The sequence below is a fragment of the Aulonocara sp. 'chitande type north' Nkhata Bay genome, linkage group LG10, assembly GCF_057382095.1.
Source record: "Aulonocara sp. 'chitande type north' Nkhata Bay isolate Kocher_YH1m ecotype deep benthic linkage group LG10, A_spYH_male_GT1.1, whole genome shotgun sequence".
In the NCBI taxonomy this organism is placed as follows: Eukaryota; Metazoa; Chordata; class Actinopteri; order Cichliformes; family Cichlidae; genus Aulonocara; species Aulonocara sp. 'chitande type north' Nkhata Bay.
In genome coordinates, this window is record NC_141353.1 from 14378759 (window position 1) to 14393934 (window position 15176).

The following is a 15176-nucleotide window of genomic DNA, read 5'->3' on the forward strand; positions in this document are numbered from 1 at the left end:
CAAAATACCAGCTACTGTGTGTGCAAACCTGGTAAAGACCTATAGTAAACGTTTGACCTCTGTTATTGCCAACAAAGGTTATGTTACAAAGTATTGAGTTGTATTTTTGTTATTGACCAAATACTTATTTTCCACCCTGATTTACGAATTAATTCTTTACAAATCCTACCATGTGGATTCATGGATTTTTTTTTTTTCACATTCTGTCTCTCACAGTTGAAGTGTACCTCTGGTGCAAATTACTGACCTCTGTCATCATTTTAGGTGGGGGAACTTGCACAATCGGTGGCTGACTAAATACTTTTTTGCCCCACTGTATGAGGAGTACTGCACGGGATATTATACCTTCTCTTGTCTTTATGCTTTCCTAATACCTAAGACTGATTTAATATACTTATATAATCTGAGCATCTCTTGGTCATGCTCATTGTGAAGCACTATTTTCTCACCAGTTCATCCCGGCTCTGATTGGTCCGACTGTCCATCAGTCTTTAAAATACTTAAGGACTGATGGATGGCTTAGGTTGTTTTACAACTAATTTGTGAATGTGATAATTTCTAGATTACATCAGCACCTCAGTTAGCACACAGTGCAAAAGACAGTGGATGTGCTTCTACTCCCGCCCCCCACACACTCTCTTTCCACACCGTGGATTAAAAGCTAAGGAAGGTTAAGAAGTCAAAGCTTGTCAGTCCTTCTCACTCTTCCATTTCTTTCTTCCATTTACTTGTTACTGTCCCCAGCTGTCTGCCAGTCTATTTTTAGCCAATCCAAACTCTGGATCAGAGCTGCGCTTCTTCTCACGCACCATCCCATTACTCAGTGCTTTCAGACTGGTCCCAATCCAAGCCAGGGACAGGAAGAACGAAAGCGAGGCTAAGCTACTGGAAATGTGGATATGTGTCATTTTCAGTATTGTCTTTGGGAACTTTAGGTACAAGTGGAGATAGCTGATTTTATTTATTTATTTGTTTACTTTTTACTTCACGTGACTTTTGGATTACATATGGTAGTTTTTTTCAACAAAGGACCACAGGTAACTGCTCCTGCTGGGTGCTTTAGTATTCTTAATCCACCTGGAGCTCGGATGGTGCTGAAGGACAAACTGCAACCCTGACATGGCTCCTTTGTAGAAAAACTGCTCCAGGTCAGAATTTATTTTCTTGTAACATTTATTTTATTGAATTCTCTTCCATAGGTCGGTCACTATTAATGAAAGGAATGTGTTCATCAGCCGCTTCTGTATAGGTGAGGCCACGGAAATTTCAAGCACTGACTTTTCTCTTGTAAACTAGATCTGTCTTTGAATTTGAAATAGACTTTTGGGGTATTTAACTCAATAAAATGATGCAATTTTCAGTGGCATATCAGAACAAGCTTAGTACATTCTAGTCCCTGCTCCTCTTAAGATATTAGCAACTGATAAGCCAAAGTCAGCATTAGCCACTTTCAGGAGCCTTGATGGTTGCTACTCATGTGCTTTAACTTAGCTTTAGGACAGGCTAAGAACACTGAAATTTGTAGTTTAACATTTGTTTATCAAGAAATCTAATTTAGAAGAGTTTTAACTTCTCTGTGATTTACCTTTATTTTTATTTATTTATTTTTTTTTAAAAGTAATCTGACACTTTTAGCATTTAAAGCTTAAAGCATGAAATAATTCCCCAAAAAAATATGTGTTTGAAGCTGGAGTGTTTCTTAAATCTTCTGACAAAAACAGACAACACATAAAAAAATAAAATAAAAATATTTTGCATGCATGTCTGAGCTTTAATTTGAAGATTTTTTTCTACATTCATCCTTTATTGTGGAATTTATTGCTTAACATATAAATGGGTGAGGGTTAAAATCACGCTGTAAAGGTCTCAAAAACTCATGTATAAAATATGATACACTTGACATTACAGGGTTAAGATGATGACTAAATCTTTTATATTTATGTTCCAATACATATTTTATTTATGTATATAAAAATATGTATGGGAACATTTCCAAACTGTTTTCTAACACCACCAGAAGCAAGCTACTGAGGCCTTTTGCTCTGCTGTCAGTGCTCATACTTAATACCACTAAAAATGTGAATTATCAAATTGCAATATATATTGAATTTCCAGTTGTGTTAACACTTATATAGGATACTTTACATTTATTTCAATAAATTCAGTTTGTATTGGCCAGAAATTCCAGTTAAAAATTAGAAAATAGCTTATGTGTCTCTTAAAGGTGAACCCGAATCACCTATGTACGGCCTGCTAAGCTAAGCTTTGCACTTTAAAATTTTTTGTTGTTGTTTTTCTTTTTCTTTTAGTTTTTTTTTTTTTTTTTTAGATTTTTCTAGAAGCTGATTTGAAGAAGTTGGATTTCAGAGAAAACAAGAAATGAAAGACTTTGGAAGGGTAAAGGAAGTTAGACTAAATAAAGAGATGGCCAGATTTAGCTCTGTGTTATCTGCCATTTGAACTGCATGGCCTGGGCAGAGCTAATCAGCTTGTTACTCACATGCCATTAATTCTCAGAGGAACAGGACAGGGACACTGGGCACCATTTCATCACCGAAGCAGATGGATAACTAATTAGATTCAACATTATGTTCTGTTAAATAAAACATCGCAGTGGGATGTGAGGCTAGCTTATGTGTTGATAGATGCATTTTAAAACCAGAGGACCCAAACACAGATCAGATTAAATGTCGTTCTACAACATTTCTCATGCTTTCCACCTTTTTTTTCGTTGGCAGTGATGGCTTGGAGTCGTGCTGTCACCTGTCCAGCTTTGGACTAGAGGGAGACATTCCCATTTACAGAGAAACTCTCACGCTAAACAGCCACCACTAGCCTTCTGTGTGTGAAGCATCTAAACAGCTGTGTGAGAAAATGGCACAACACATAGACCCCTGCTGTCTGCACAACCTCTCCTACCACCCGCGATGGCAGCACAACTTCATAAAAGGGAGGAGAAAAAAACATATATGGACAGACACTTTCAGCGGATGTAGTCGATTTGAATCTTTTTCAGCATCGTCATCATTGTCAAAAAGGTCATTATCATCCAGACCGCAGCTGCTATCATCTGCCCTGCAACACACCAGGAGCTGGTGGAGGAACTGGCTTCTTTTGCCCTTCCTCATAGTCTCATTTTTCCCCCATCAAGCCTCTGCAACCACTTTCACAATGGCTCTAGTTGGACCCTGGACATGTGACGTACTATACTCAAAAGCCCTCCCTGACTTGGCTGCCAGCCTTGCCATCAACCGCATAAACAAGAACACCTACCTCAGTAAAGGCTACTGGTATGACTACAAGCTGATCAATGAGGACTGCCAGTCATCCCGTGCCCTGGCTCGCTTTGCTGGGCTGAAAGGTTATGCAGCTGCTTACTTGGGCCCAGCCAACCCAGGCTACTGCTCCTCAGCTGCTTTGTACGCCAAAGAGTGGGATCTTGGGCATCTTTCCTGGGCCTGCCTCAAACCCAATATGAATAAAGGACATATGTATTCTAGTTTCATGAGGCCACTGCCACTCTCCTCTCATGTAATTTTTACAGTGTTGCGATTTTTTCGGTGGGCCCACGTGGCCATAATCTCAGAGGAGTCAGACTTGTGGGAAGCCACAGGGCATGAGCTGGCCTCTTCACTTAGGGCCCTTGGCCTGCCTGTTAAACCAGTGGTCACAATGGAGAACAACAAAGAAGGGCCTCGGGCAGCTTTGACAAAAGTGCGGGAGACAGACCGGGTCAGAGGTGAGTTGCTAAAAAAACACAGTTCAACTTGAACAAAACGACTGTGATGTGATATCTGAATATTCTTTTTTTTCCTTTAATTTCCAAAACATAGGGTTGGGGTTCAGGTTAGGGTAGAGTAACTAAGCTAATCAGACCTCATAGAGTTACAAAGCCTGCACATGCTATATTTCACATGAATTGGGATTATAAACTGTCTTTAAACTTTACTTTTCTAGTGGTCATCATGTGCATGCCCTCAGTCCTGATTGGTGGCCAAGCCCAGTACCAACTTCTGACAACAGCCTCGGCTATGCGCATGATTGATCGTGGCTATGTGTTCATTCCCTACGACACCCTTCTCTACTCACTACCCTACAATGATGCACCCTACTATATGCTGGGCAATGACACCAAGCTCCGGAAAGCCTTTGATGGAGTTTTAACTATCACCATGGACTCTGGTGAACGCAATTTCTACGAGGCCTTCAAACAAGCACAGGACAGCTATGAAATACGTACCAGCACTCCCCCAGAGCAGGTGAGAACATCTAATAAGAATCTACTTCATTAAGAAATGACAGAAAGTAAAAGACAAATCTCGAAGGATAGGAAAAAGACACAAATCTGAAGTTTAAATGGCTACTGTGCTGTCCCTTCTTTAAGGTTTCTCCATTCTTTGGCACCATCTACAATATGATGTACTACACAGCTATGGCTGTTGAGCAGGCCCGCGATAGAGAAGGCCACTGGGTAACTGGTCGGATCCTGGCCGATGGCGAGGGTGGCTTTGAGTTTGAAGGATTCAATCAGCCCCTGAGGGCTGGCAGGAACGGTGAAGGCATGCAAGCTCAATATGTGGTCCTGGACTACAGCGGCATTGGCAACACCCTGTACTCCACTCATTCGCTTCATGCTTCTCACATGGACAGCAAGAGCGGGGGCTTGAAATATCTCGGCCGTTCAATCCATTTTGCAGGGAGCACTCCCTACAAAGACTCAACCTGCTGGTTTAGCCCATACTTTGCCTGTACTGGAGGTGATTGTGCTTGTAGTGCCATTGCTAAAAACAAATTTAAAAATAAGCCAATGCTGACTTTAGTGCATTCAAACTATCTTTGTGGTTCTCTCCCAAGGCATAAATTCGGCTTCTGTCTTCTTGCTTTTCCTGATGTTCATTTCGTTGATTGGATTTTTAGTAAACATCTTTCTTCGCTACAGGTATGTATCTGACTTTGTTCAGGCTTGTGTAGCTTGGAAAATATGTAATGATTGTTTTCAGTCTTTTCAGGAGAGATGGCAAAGTTGGGTTCAGCTTTGGAGGTGGTGGCCACAGTAGCGGATCGACCAAGGTGGTCCTGACCCTTGATGACCTGGTCTTCATCAATACCCAAGTCAGCAAGCGGGTGAGTTCTGTGCTGAATCAATACTGCTGTCTTTGGCTTCTCTCTGAAATGCACGCACTACATACCTACAGTAGTATGGACTGTATGAAAGCTGCACATTGTTTACTCTGAGTTTACACATCCTCTTTGAACCCTGTGTGTGAGCAGAAGCTAAATGATGACAGTATAGCAAAAAGCCAGGGGGATATGAAGACGCCTCACCACTCAGTGTCCGGCCGTAGCTACTTGGCCTCCACGCCAGACAGCTCGAATATTGCTGTTTTTGAGGTGAGAGTCAGATGTTCACATTCAGTAAACTTCAGTACAATGTTTAGAAGCTGAAGTCTTTTTGATGTTTTTGGTGTCACGATGACTTTGTTGTTTGTTTAAATGCCAGGGTGACTGGGTTTGGCTGAAGAAATGCCCTGCTGGATCAGTATCAAACGTCTATAACAGCACTGAGAATGTCTTTGTCAAGGTAAATGAAAATATGTTATTTAATGGATAACTGAATCTTAACTGTAGCCAGAAACCATTTGGTCATCTGAATTTGCCTTAACACCCTGATCACAAAAGCTACAGTGAACTATATCTAATATTGCCACTGTTTGCTTCTCAGCTCAGAGAAATGAGGCACGAGAACCTCAATCTGTTACTGGGGCTGTTCTTCGACTCTGGGATCTTTGGTGTTGTGATCGAGCACTGCACCAGGGGCAGCTTGGAGGATTTGCTCAGCAATGAAGAAGTGCGTCTCGACTGGATGTTCAAGTCTTCCTTGTTATCGGATCTGATCCGGGTAAGAGATCTATGAGGTGATCTGTCAGTGTTTCATTTCTTATTTTACCATGTTTGTCACACATTTCTACAAACTGGCATCAGGGTATGAAGTACCTGCACCATCGCGATATCATCCACGGTCGACTCAAATCCCGTAACTGTGTGGTAGATGGGCGTTTTGTGCTGAAGGTGACAGATTACGGGTTCAATGAGATTTGGATTGTCCAAAATATTGACACAGATGAAAAGCCAGAGGGTGAGTGCATGCGCATGCACATCCACGTAATAATTATTATTGTAAGTTTTGTTTGCATGTATCATTTTTTACTAACTGTGCACTTGATAAAAAAAAAAAAAAAGATCTACTTTGGACGGCTCCTGAGCTGCTGCGACGTTCTAGTGAGAGGAGGAGGGGCACTTTTGCAGGTGATGTCTACAGTTTCTCCATTGTTTGCCAGGAGGTCATCTCCCGCTCTGCACCTTTCTGCATGTTGGACATGCCTCCCAAAGGTAAGTAATATGCTACTACTTTTAGTACTTTTCATTAACAGTTTAAATCACAGTTAGCTGACAAGACTGGGTAAACTAAATCTTGCACTAATGTTTCTGCCTGGGCGGGTTTTTTGTTTATGTGTATGATGACAGAGATTATCAACAAGGTCAAGGAGCCTCCGCCTTTGTGTCGGCCTGTCATATCAGTGGAGGAGGCCCCGGTGGACGTGATACAGGTCATGAAACAGGCCTGGAGCGAAGAACCAGAGCGGAGGCCGACCTTTGATGATATCTTCAAACAGGTATAAACACATGTTTGTATGTTTTCACATGTTAGTCTGTAGCTAGGTGGACACAGCTGAGTTTTTCTCTCCATGTGACAGTTCAAGAGCATCACCAAGGGAAAGAAAACCAACATCATTGACTCCATGCTGCGCATGTTGGAACAGTACTCCTCCAACTTAGAGGATCTGATCAGAGAGAGGACGGAGGAGCTGGAGGTGGAGAGGCAGAAGACTGACAATCTGGTGGCTCAGATGTTGCCCAAGTGAGTTTCCATCAGCTTTCATTAGCACATGAAAGACATGACAGTATTGACTCCATAGCCATAAGTATTGAGTTTTAAACATGATTACCTTCTGGGGTTTGCAGATCAGTCAACACCTCAAGCTGTTGCTGGATCAGTTCTTGGTTCAGAGGCTTGCTGCACACTGTAGAAATTATTTGAGACAAATTTGTGGAGTTATACAGAAATATCTCAGGTGTATTCCAGTTATTCTCTGATTTGTTGAAACATTAATAAATGTACCATTAAGCAATGCTCAGAAACTATGAGATGAGATTTTTTTCAGTTGTCTCATTAAACAAAAAGCTGAATTTATTTTAGTCATATAGTCATAAAAGAACATATAGAAACAGATCTGTATTAAACTGTTGACTCCATATTGATACGTAGTTCTTGCACATGTTTTTAGAAATAAGGACTAAAGCTGAATGTCTGTAATCGTCTGTATGTCCTGAACATTTCATTTTCCACTTATCCATTTCTCCTTTAGGTCTGTGGCCCAGGCACTGAAGACAGGCAAGCCTGTCAAACCAGAGCATTTCAATCAGATCACGCTGTACTTCAGTGACATTGTGGGCTTCTCCACCATTTCATCTCTTAGCGAACCCATTGAGGTGGTCAACCTACTCAATGACCTCTACTCACTTTTTGATGCTATCATTCTGCTGCATGATGTCTACAAGGTGAATGTTGAAATACCAACACATGACATAAATGTCACCCAGGTAGCTGCACTCAGGCTGAGCCTTTGCTCCACCTCCCATGGTTCGTTTCCCCATGTTACATGCCATTATGCTCCATTGCTGCTTCCTTCATCTGTCCTGGAAAACAAAATGTAATATATATATATATATAGTATTTTATATTATATTACAGTATTATATAGAATATATTTATGTAATGACCAATCAAAGTTTACTAGAAACGACATAGATTTAACTGATAACTGATGTGTTATTGTAGCCATGTCATTTCTTTCCTGTAGCTCCTTTGTTATTCCTTTATTGTCATCCTTTTGGGAAAAAATTAGGAGCTACCCAGAGATATGTAATCATCATCATCAAAGACACACCTTCCCATTTAATGTTTTTTCTTTATTTAGATGACTATTTACATTGTAGATTCTGACTGAAGGCATCAAAACTATGAATGAGCACATATGAATTATGTAGTGAAGAAAAGAAAAGTGTGAAATAAGTTAAAACATGTTTTATATTTTGGATTCTTCAAAATAGACATGCTTTGCTTACTTTGCTTACTGTTCCCAGAGATGCTGAACACTTGTTGGCCCTCATGCTGTTACTCTGCAGTCCATCTCATCCCAAACCATCTTGATTGGGTTTAGGGCGACTGGCGGCTATTTGACCATAAAGGCCTGATTCGTGCAGTCTCCTCTGAGCAGTTGATGTAGAGATGAGCCCGCTACTTGAACTCTGTGCGGCATTGATCTGGGCTCTAATCTGAGGTGCTGGTGACTCGGATGTATTTATCCTCAACAGCAGAGGTGACTCTTGGTCTTCCTTTTCTGGGACGGTCTTCATTAGAGGCAGTTTTGTCGTAGTGCTTGATGGTTTTTGTGACTGCTCTGAACTGACTGACCTTTAGTTCTTAAAATAATGGACTGTCGTTTTGCTTTACTTAGCTGGTTGGTTCTTACCTTAATATGAATTCCAACAGTTGTCAGCTGTGTACTTCTGCACAACACAACTGATGGTCCCAAGGCAAGAAATCTCCACAAATGAACCCTGACAAGGCGCACCTGTGAAGTGAAAACCGTTTTAGGTGACTACATCATGAAGCTTATTGAGAGAAGGCCGAGGGTTTGCAGCGCTGTTGACAAAGCAAAGAGTGGCTACTTTGAGGAATCTAAAATATAAGACACATTTAGAGTTATTTATCATTTTGTCTTTGCTACATAATTCCATATATCTTGCTTCATATATTTGATGTGTCTACAATGTAGAAAGTAGTAAAAATAAAGAAAAAACACTGAATGAGAGGGTGTGTCCAAACTTTTGACTTATATGGTATCAGTTTGTGTTCAACTCTCCTCTTTTTCTCTTCTAGGTGGAAACTATTGGAGATGCCTACATGGTAGCATCAGGGGTCCCCAACAGGAACGGCAATCGCCATGCAGCTGAAATGGCCAACATGTCTCTTGACATCCTCCACTGCATTGGAACCTTCAAGGCGAGGCACATGCCTGATCTCAAAATCAGAATACGTGTTGGCCTGCACAGTGGTAAATAATGTGTTCATCCTTTCTGTGATGTGACAAACCCTGAATGTGTGATTTAAGCTTTAAGCTTCTCACGAAGATTCCTTACTGGGCGTGCTGTGAAATTCAATTCAATGTTATTTATACAACTCCAAATCACAACAACAGATGCCTCAAGGCGCTTTATATTTTTAAGGTAGACCCTACAATAATACTTACAGAGAAAATCCAACAATCAAATGACCCCCTATGAGCAAGCACTTTGGCAACAGTGGGAAGGAAAAACTCTCTTTTGACAGGAAGAAACCTCCAGCAGAACCAGGCTCAGCGAGGGGCGGCCATCTACCATGACCGGTTGGGAAGAGAGAGACAGGATGAAAGAAAAAATTATTATTATTATAAATAATTATAAAAAAAATTCTGGGTTTAGAATTTAATCTGAAGAAAAAGGTCAATAATGATCTATCCACACACCTGTTTATAAAAGCCAAATACATGCGTAAAAAGTAAAACCGTGCAAATTAAATCCAAAGGGAATTCAGAGAAATAGAACCACAGGGACTAAAGCTGCAATGACGAGGAGGCATTTTTACCTCCTTTATCTGTGTCTGAAGCTTATTCCTGGAAGAGTAAAACACTATCCACTTAGAGTGCTGTCATCCAATTAACACACTGCATACTCTGGATTTGTGATTCTATACTGTGACTTTCTTTATGTGCACAGGAGCTATATTTTTATATATTGGGTTGAAACTGTAGAGAAAAAGGCTTAAAAGCATACCAGTATAAAGAATATTTAAGGTATTGTTATGGAGGAAGTCTTTGTAACCTATATGTACTGTTGTTTGTAGGCCCAGTTGTAGCAGGAGTAGTCGGCCTTACGATGCCTCGGTACTGTCTGTTTGGAGACACTGTCAACACAGCATCTCGAATGCAGTCCACGGCATTGCGTGAGTGTCTTGTGCATGATTGTATGAACCACATGTTTCTTTCTTTCGCTCTCTTTTTCTTTTTTTCTAATGCTGGAATAGTGGGAGGGAGGTCAGGTGTCTTTCAATTTGTGTGCATGCTGCTTGAAGCTAAATAGGGCTTTGAGTGAGGAGTCCTTCCTAATCCTTTAAGGCTATCAGCAGAATTAGAGGCCAATTTAAAGTTTTGGAATAAATGCCGTCAATGACCAAGTTTTTCTTGGCAACCTTCTACAAGGTGCACACATTTAGTAAATGCCCTGTAATTTAAAAAAGGAAAAAAGAAAAGGAAATTTAGAAAAAAAAAAACCCTCTCATTTAATAATGTTCTCAGTAAATAATTGTAATTAAAAATTTGTATTGAAAAACATTCACATTCAACTTATCAGTGGTAGTTTCAGTCAAACTTAATCTAAAGTAACAGTTATGTGCTACATGATTATACTGATGGGTAATATGCTGCCACCAAGTGGCTTAACCTCAGAAGAACAGTCTGTTTTCTGCCCAGTCTTGTAGACTTAGTCATTTTAAACCCAGGAATGCTCCAAGCCCAAGATTTTATATTAAACTGTGTACCTGTACCAAAGCTAAGGTTTCACCTGTATTTGCACAGCTTACAGAATCCATGTCAACCAAAGCACAGTTGATGTCCTGAAGAGCTTGAACCTCGGATATAAAATTGATGTCAGAGGTCTGACAGAGTTAAAGGTAAATAAAATGAAAAGGGAGGCTAACCTCTACACCTGCTGAAGCATTAGATATGTGCTCTTAGCAACTGATTGCTGATGATTGTTTATTTGTAGGGAAAAGGTATTGAGACCACTTATTGGTTGGTGGGTAAAGAGGATTTCACCAAACCTCTGCCTGATCCTCGAGACCTTCCAGGGTAAGAGAATGGTTCTGTCATTTACACATGTTAATAGATGCAATTTGTCCGACTGAATCCGTTTTGATCATTTTAAAGAAAAAGTTACTGCAATCAAAGTTGCTTGTTGTTTTCTTTGTTCCAATTTACGGTGCATAAAAAGGTGTGTTTCCTATTACAGGGGATGCACTCATGTGATCAGTTTAGAAGAGATACCCGCCGACAGAAGACAAAAATTCCTGGATCGACAGAAGAAGACAAACTAGCCCGTGGTTTATCATTGGAAAGTGATCAGAGGTAGATCATTGACTGAAAAGTTGAACATGCAATATCTGACAGCAACTACACACAAGACTAAAGAAAATTTCTATATTAATCACATCAATCAATCCTTTGCTCTTGTATGAAAAAAGTAGGTGAAACTGTCTATGCTTTATATGTTTATTGGATGTTTTATACCAAAAATAGACAAAAGTGACACTGCATATCCAAAAAGTGTAGGTTTATAGAACAGCACATTTTGCCTAACAGAAAGGCGTAACGACGAAGGTGTCTACAAATATGATTACAGTATTAAGTGTAATGCTGGTGTACTGTACTGTATGTATTTGTACTGAACCACGTGCTTTATAGAGATTCTGGAGGGATGCTGTCATAAACACCTTAATGGTGGAAGCTATTACTGCCTGATTATTCATCTCAGCTATGATGGTGTCTACACTGGACTCACTTTAGAGGCATTAACCCTGTCACAACAGCACAGAATGAAAACATTAATACATTTTTATAGCAATTTCAGCTGCAAACCTGGATAGCACATTTGGAGCTCAGGTCGAGGGTAGCTCTGATTTTGCTTTTGTAGCGGCAGTGTTGTTTACAGATGATGGAAGAAGCCATGCCACCCAAAAGTGATCAAAATCTATATATACATTAAAACATGGTGGATTTAATATTTTATAGTTTTATTAAAATATATCTAAAAAATAAACACAATTCCTCTTTGGCCACTTGGTCTTTAAAAATTTGATTTACATCTGTGGCCTGTTTGTTTCTAGCTGGATATCAACAATATGCAGTGCTTAACAAATTTATTTATGCAAGTAAGCATAAATATTTTTAGAAATCTGACAAAAACTCATTTAAAACAAAAAAATTCTGATCTGAACTGAAATGATTCGACCACTTAAATTATTCTTTTCTGTTTGTGAATGTAAGTAAATGACTGTAATTCGCAATATAAATCAAAAAAATTAATATTTTTTGTGTTTGCTTTTTTAAGTTTTGAAAACAGTAAATTTAAAAATTCATCAAACACACCACTTAATAACAAATACTTCTTTATTCTATTCTTCTTTATCATGCGCATCGGCGTTATGCTTCTCTCGCTGTAATACTCTCTTTTCTACATTAGCTGTGTGTTCTTTCTAATTAAATGTGAACTGCTTTACACTATGTTGACATTTTCTATCAAAACATAAAGGATGTAAGGCCCAAACCATTTGTCACTAACAGTGCACTAACACTGCATGCAGCCTATTACTGAAACACGCTGCATGCATGACTGAACGTGCTGCGTGTTCAACGGGGTCTTAACAAGACAGTAATAGGAAGACCTTATTTAATACAGTATGTGTGTTCTGCACTGATGCACAGAACGTTTGAATCAATTGACTGAAATGATCTCTAATAACATGCTTCAACAGACTTGGATTTTTCATGTGTATCGCCATCTTCTGCAGGAAAATGTCTGAATTTTTGTTTGGGAACTCTCCAAACTGCGGCAGTATCTAAAGTTCCTCTGAGATTGCACGTCCACCTCCGATGCCCATCCCTAGGGAATCCTGTTTTACAGAACATATCGCAGATGCATGTGAAGAGGAAAATAGGAGAACAGGAGGGTGGAGTCCTCTGAGTCACTTGTCTTTGGCTTGGGGATGTATATACTGTACATGTGTACATAGTTATTTTTTCTTTGTGTCCTGCAGGTTTAGGGGATTTTTGAAATGTTTCCTGCTCGAGTTCCCTAAACCCCTGACACAACAGGAGATATCAACAAAACATGAGGGTTTTATCACGGTGTATTCAAAAAGCCAGCAGCCACATTGTTCTCTCACTCTGTGTCGCCTTGCTAATTGTCTGCCACGGAACTGATATTGAAGCAACAATAGGCAGACAATGTGAGGATGTGATTTTCCTCTAAAAGCAGTTTTCAGGCTGCAGGCAGCTGGCTGCTGGCCACTTTTAACCTACAGCAGTTTGTCGCAGCAGCTCAGCATATGGACAAAAAAACAGAGGTCTGATGACTTGATTATCAGGTTGCTTGTGGTGTAGTCTTTCACACCATTAAGTGTTTAGCACCCTTTCCAGGCGTGATTAAACCCCAGATGAAGACAACCTGGAAGGTCCCGAATCAAGAGGACAAACATGGGGAAAGTGGTCTGAATATTTCTTTCTTTCATTTAATTCTGTGGTAGGCCTATAGGTAAGACCTACTCCTTTTTTTTAAACAATTTGCCAAACACATAGATCTCATCAATACTGAATGCACTGTATTGTTCATTTTCAAAGTGATATCACTGTGTTTCTGTAAATAAAATGTGTTTTAGTGAAGATTGTGTCTTCTTATGTTTGTCTGCCTACTGCTGAGTGTGTCGCGGATATTTTCCCAGATGATGCCCTGACGCTACACTGCAATATGCTTTTGAAATGAGCCAATAAAATTCAGTAAAAAAACAGTAAATCACAATATAAATCACAGGTGGGTTGAAGCTGTGAAATCTGTTCATGCATGTTTTAAGGGTATAAGGTTTGAAGCAGTGCTGATGGAGCATTAAACCACGAGCTACATTAAAACTACGCTTATTTAAGAAAATGCAGCAGCTCAGTGTGAGTCGTGAAACTCCCCACTTTGCTGAGCCAGTGATGCTAACAAGCTTTGACCTTACTTGGGCTGGTGTGACTCTGCTTTATTCTGTAGTGGAACAATCAAATGAAAATGTAAGGAAGGCTTTACATAATGCAACTTCTATGCAATACCCTGCACATTGTAAACAAATTTAAGAACAGACTGTGTCTGCGCCGCTACCAGGAATTGTCCCCGAGGACAATGACAGCTCAAAAGCAATTCTTTCTACTGCCACTAACAAGGGCTGCTATGAGAACATGTTGACAGGTTGCTGTGCCAAACCTTTTTTGGCACTTTTTGGTGCAATCACACCCCTCAGATTTAACTACAGACTATCATCTACAGCATGAGACAGAATCTTTCTGAACTGCTATTTATTATAGTTGATTTACTGCTTGGATAGAAATCAGTTTATGCTTTATACATTAGTATTTCTGCATTATCTCCGTATTTATGCATCATAATAATAATTATATTAAAAAAAACTACCTTAAATCCACATTCACAAGCTTATCACAACCCTATTGTGTGAAATCCCGGTTCTGTTTAAGTGTGTTTGTTGCTCCCAGCAGATAAGACTGTTAAACAACAATAGGGCAGTATGATGTAGCCTGCAGATGAGTGTATCTGACTTGTGTTTATTATCTTCAAATTCAACCACAACATTTCGCAACTGATCGCCAAGGCAACCCATTTTATCAGTAGTTCCAGAAATATGTGATTATTATTAATAATTTGTTTGTTTCCCCTTTTTTTCTTACGCGTTTTTGTTATTAAAAATAACTGGAATTGAAAAGAACGAATTAATTGGGTTAACTGGGTTTTCTAAACGTGAAAAAGAGTCACGATTTTCTAGCTATTGTTATAAAAATTGCATTTTGCCAGCAGATTCCGTGGACTCTACAGCGGACTCTGCATAAAATACGCACATATGAATTTAATGGCTGCTTGACATTCGACTACCCCCAAAATGTATTTGGCCTATGGCTGCGTATCCTCGACCTCTCAAGCGGCACGTTCTGCAGTTGTTTTCCTCGTGTCTTTGTACAGCCAACTGGGTAAAATCTGCTGGAAACGATATAAGCTGGCCGACCGTCCACACAGCGCCACGCACCAAGTGTTCGTGGTCTGAACGCCGCGTTCCTGGTCTGTGCACCTCAGCAGCCCCGAAGCACCCCTGGCATTTGACTGGCACCGGCTTGGAGGTGTCAGTCTAACGGATGCAAGTCAAGTCAGCCACAGAGAGGCGGGGGAGAGCGGAAACAGAGCAGGTTGTCTTTCAC

General features: G+C 40.1%; 1 protein-coding gene across 4 annotated transcripts; it reads left to right on the top strand.

Annotated features, from left to right (window-relative positions):
* The first annotated feature begins 707 nt into the window (after positions 1–707).
* On the top strand, positions 708–13592 carry gucy2d (guanylate cyclase 2D, retinal). 4 transcript variants are annotated; one of them, XM_086308437.1, is made up of 20 exons: positions 708–1148; positions 2739–3739; positions 3958–4259; positions 4385–4757; positions 4855–4939; positions 5001–5124; positions 5272–5391; positions 5501–5581; positions 5723–5899; positions 5983–6136; positions 6241–6390; positions 6526–6674; positions 6756–6919; positions 7428–7620; positions 9005–9179; positions 10007–10105; positions 10737–10831; positions 10927–11009; positions 11170–11285; positions 12728–13592. In XM_086308437.1, the coding sequence occupies exons 2-19, from the start codon at positions 2875–2877 to the stop codon at positions 11252–11254; spliced, it is 3474 nt and encodes a 1157-aa protein (XP_086164563.1). In that variant the 5' UTR covers positions 708–1148; positions 2739–2874; the 3' UTR covers positions 11255–11285; positions 12728–13592. The 4 variants fall into 4 exon arrangements, with proteins under 4 accessions (XP_086164563.1, XP_086164562.1, XP_086164561.1 ...); XM_086308436.1 differs by adding an exon at positions 1200–1249 and having other exon boundaries at positions 708–1037; positions 11170–13592; XM_086308435.1 differs by having other exon boundaries at positions 11170–13592.
* The last annotated feature ends 1584 nt before the right edge of the window (positions 13593–15176 follow it).

Bases quoted from the DNA above. Each gene is read 5' to 3' on its own strand.
- gucy2d (XM_086308435.1), top strand. From the start codon at position 2,875: ATGGCACAACACATAGACCCCTGCTGTCTGCACAACCTCTCCTACCAC. The intron at 5,900-5,982 runs GTAAGAGATCTA...AACTGGCATCAG, and splicing joins TGTTATCGGATCTGATCCGG to GGTATGAAGTACCTGCACCA. The intron at 10,832-10,926 runs GTAAATAAAATG...GTTTATTTGTAG, and splicing joins GAGGTCTGACAGAGTTAAAG to GGAAAAGGTATTGAGACCAC.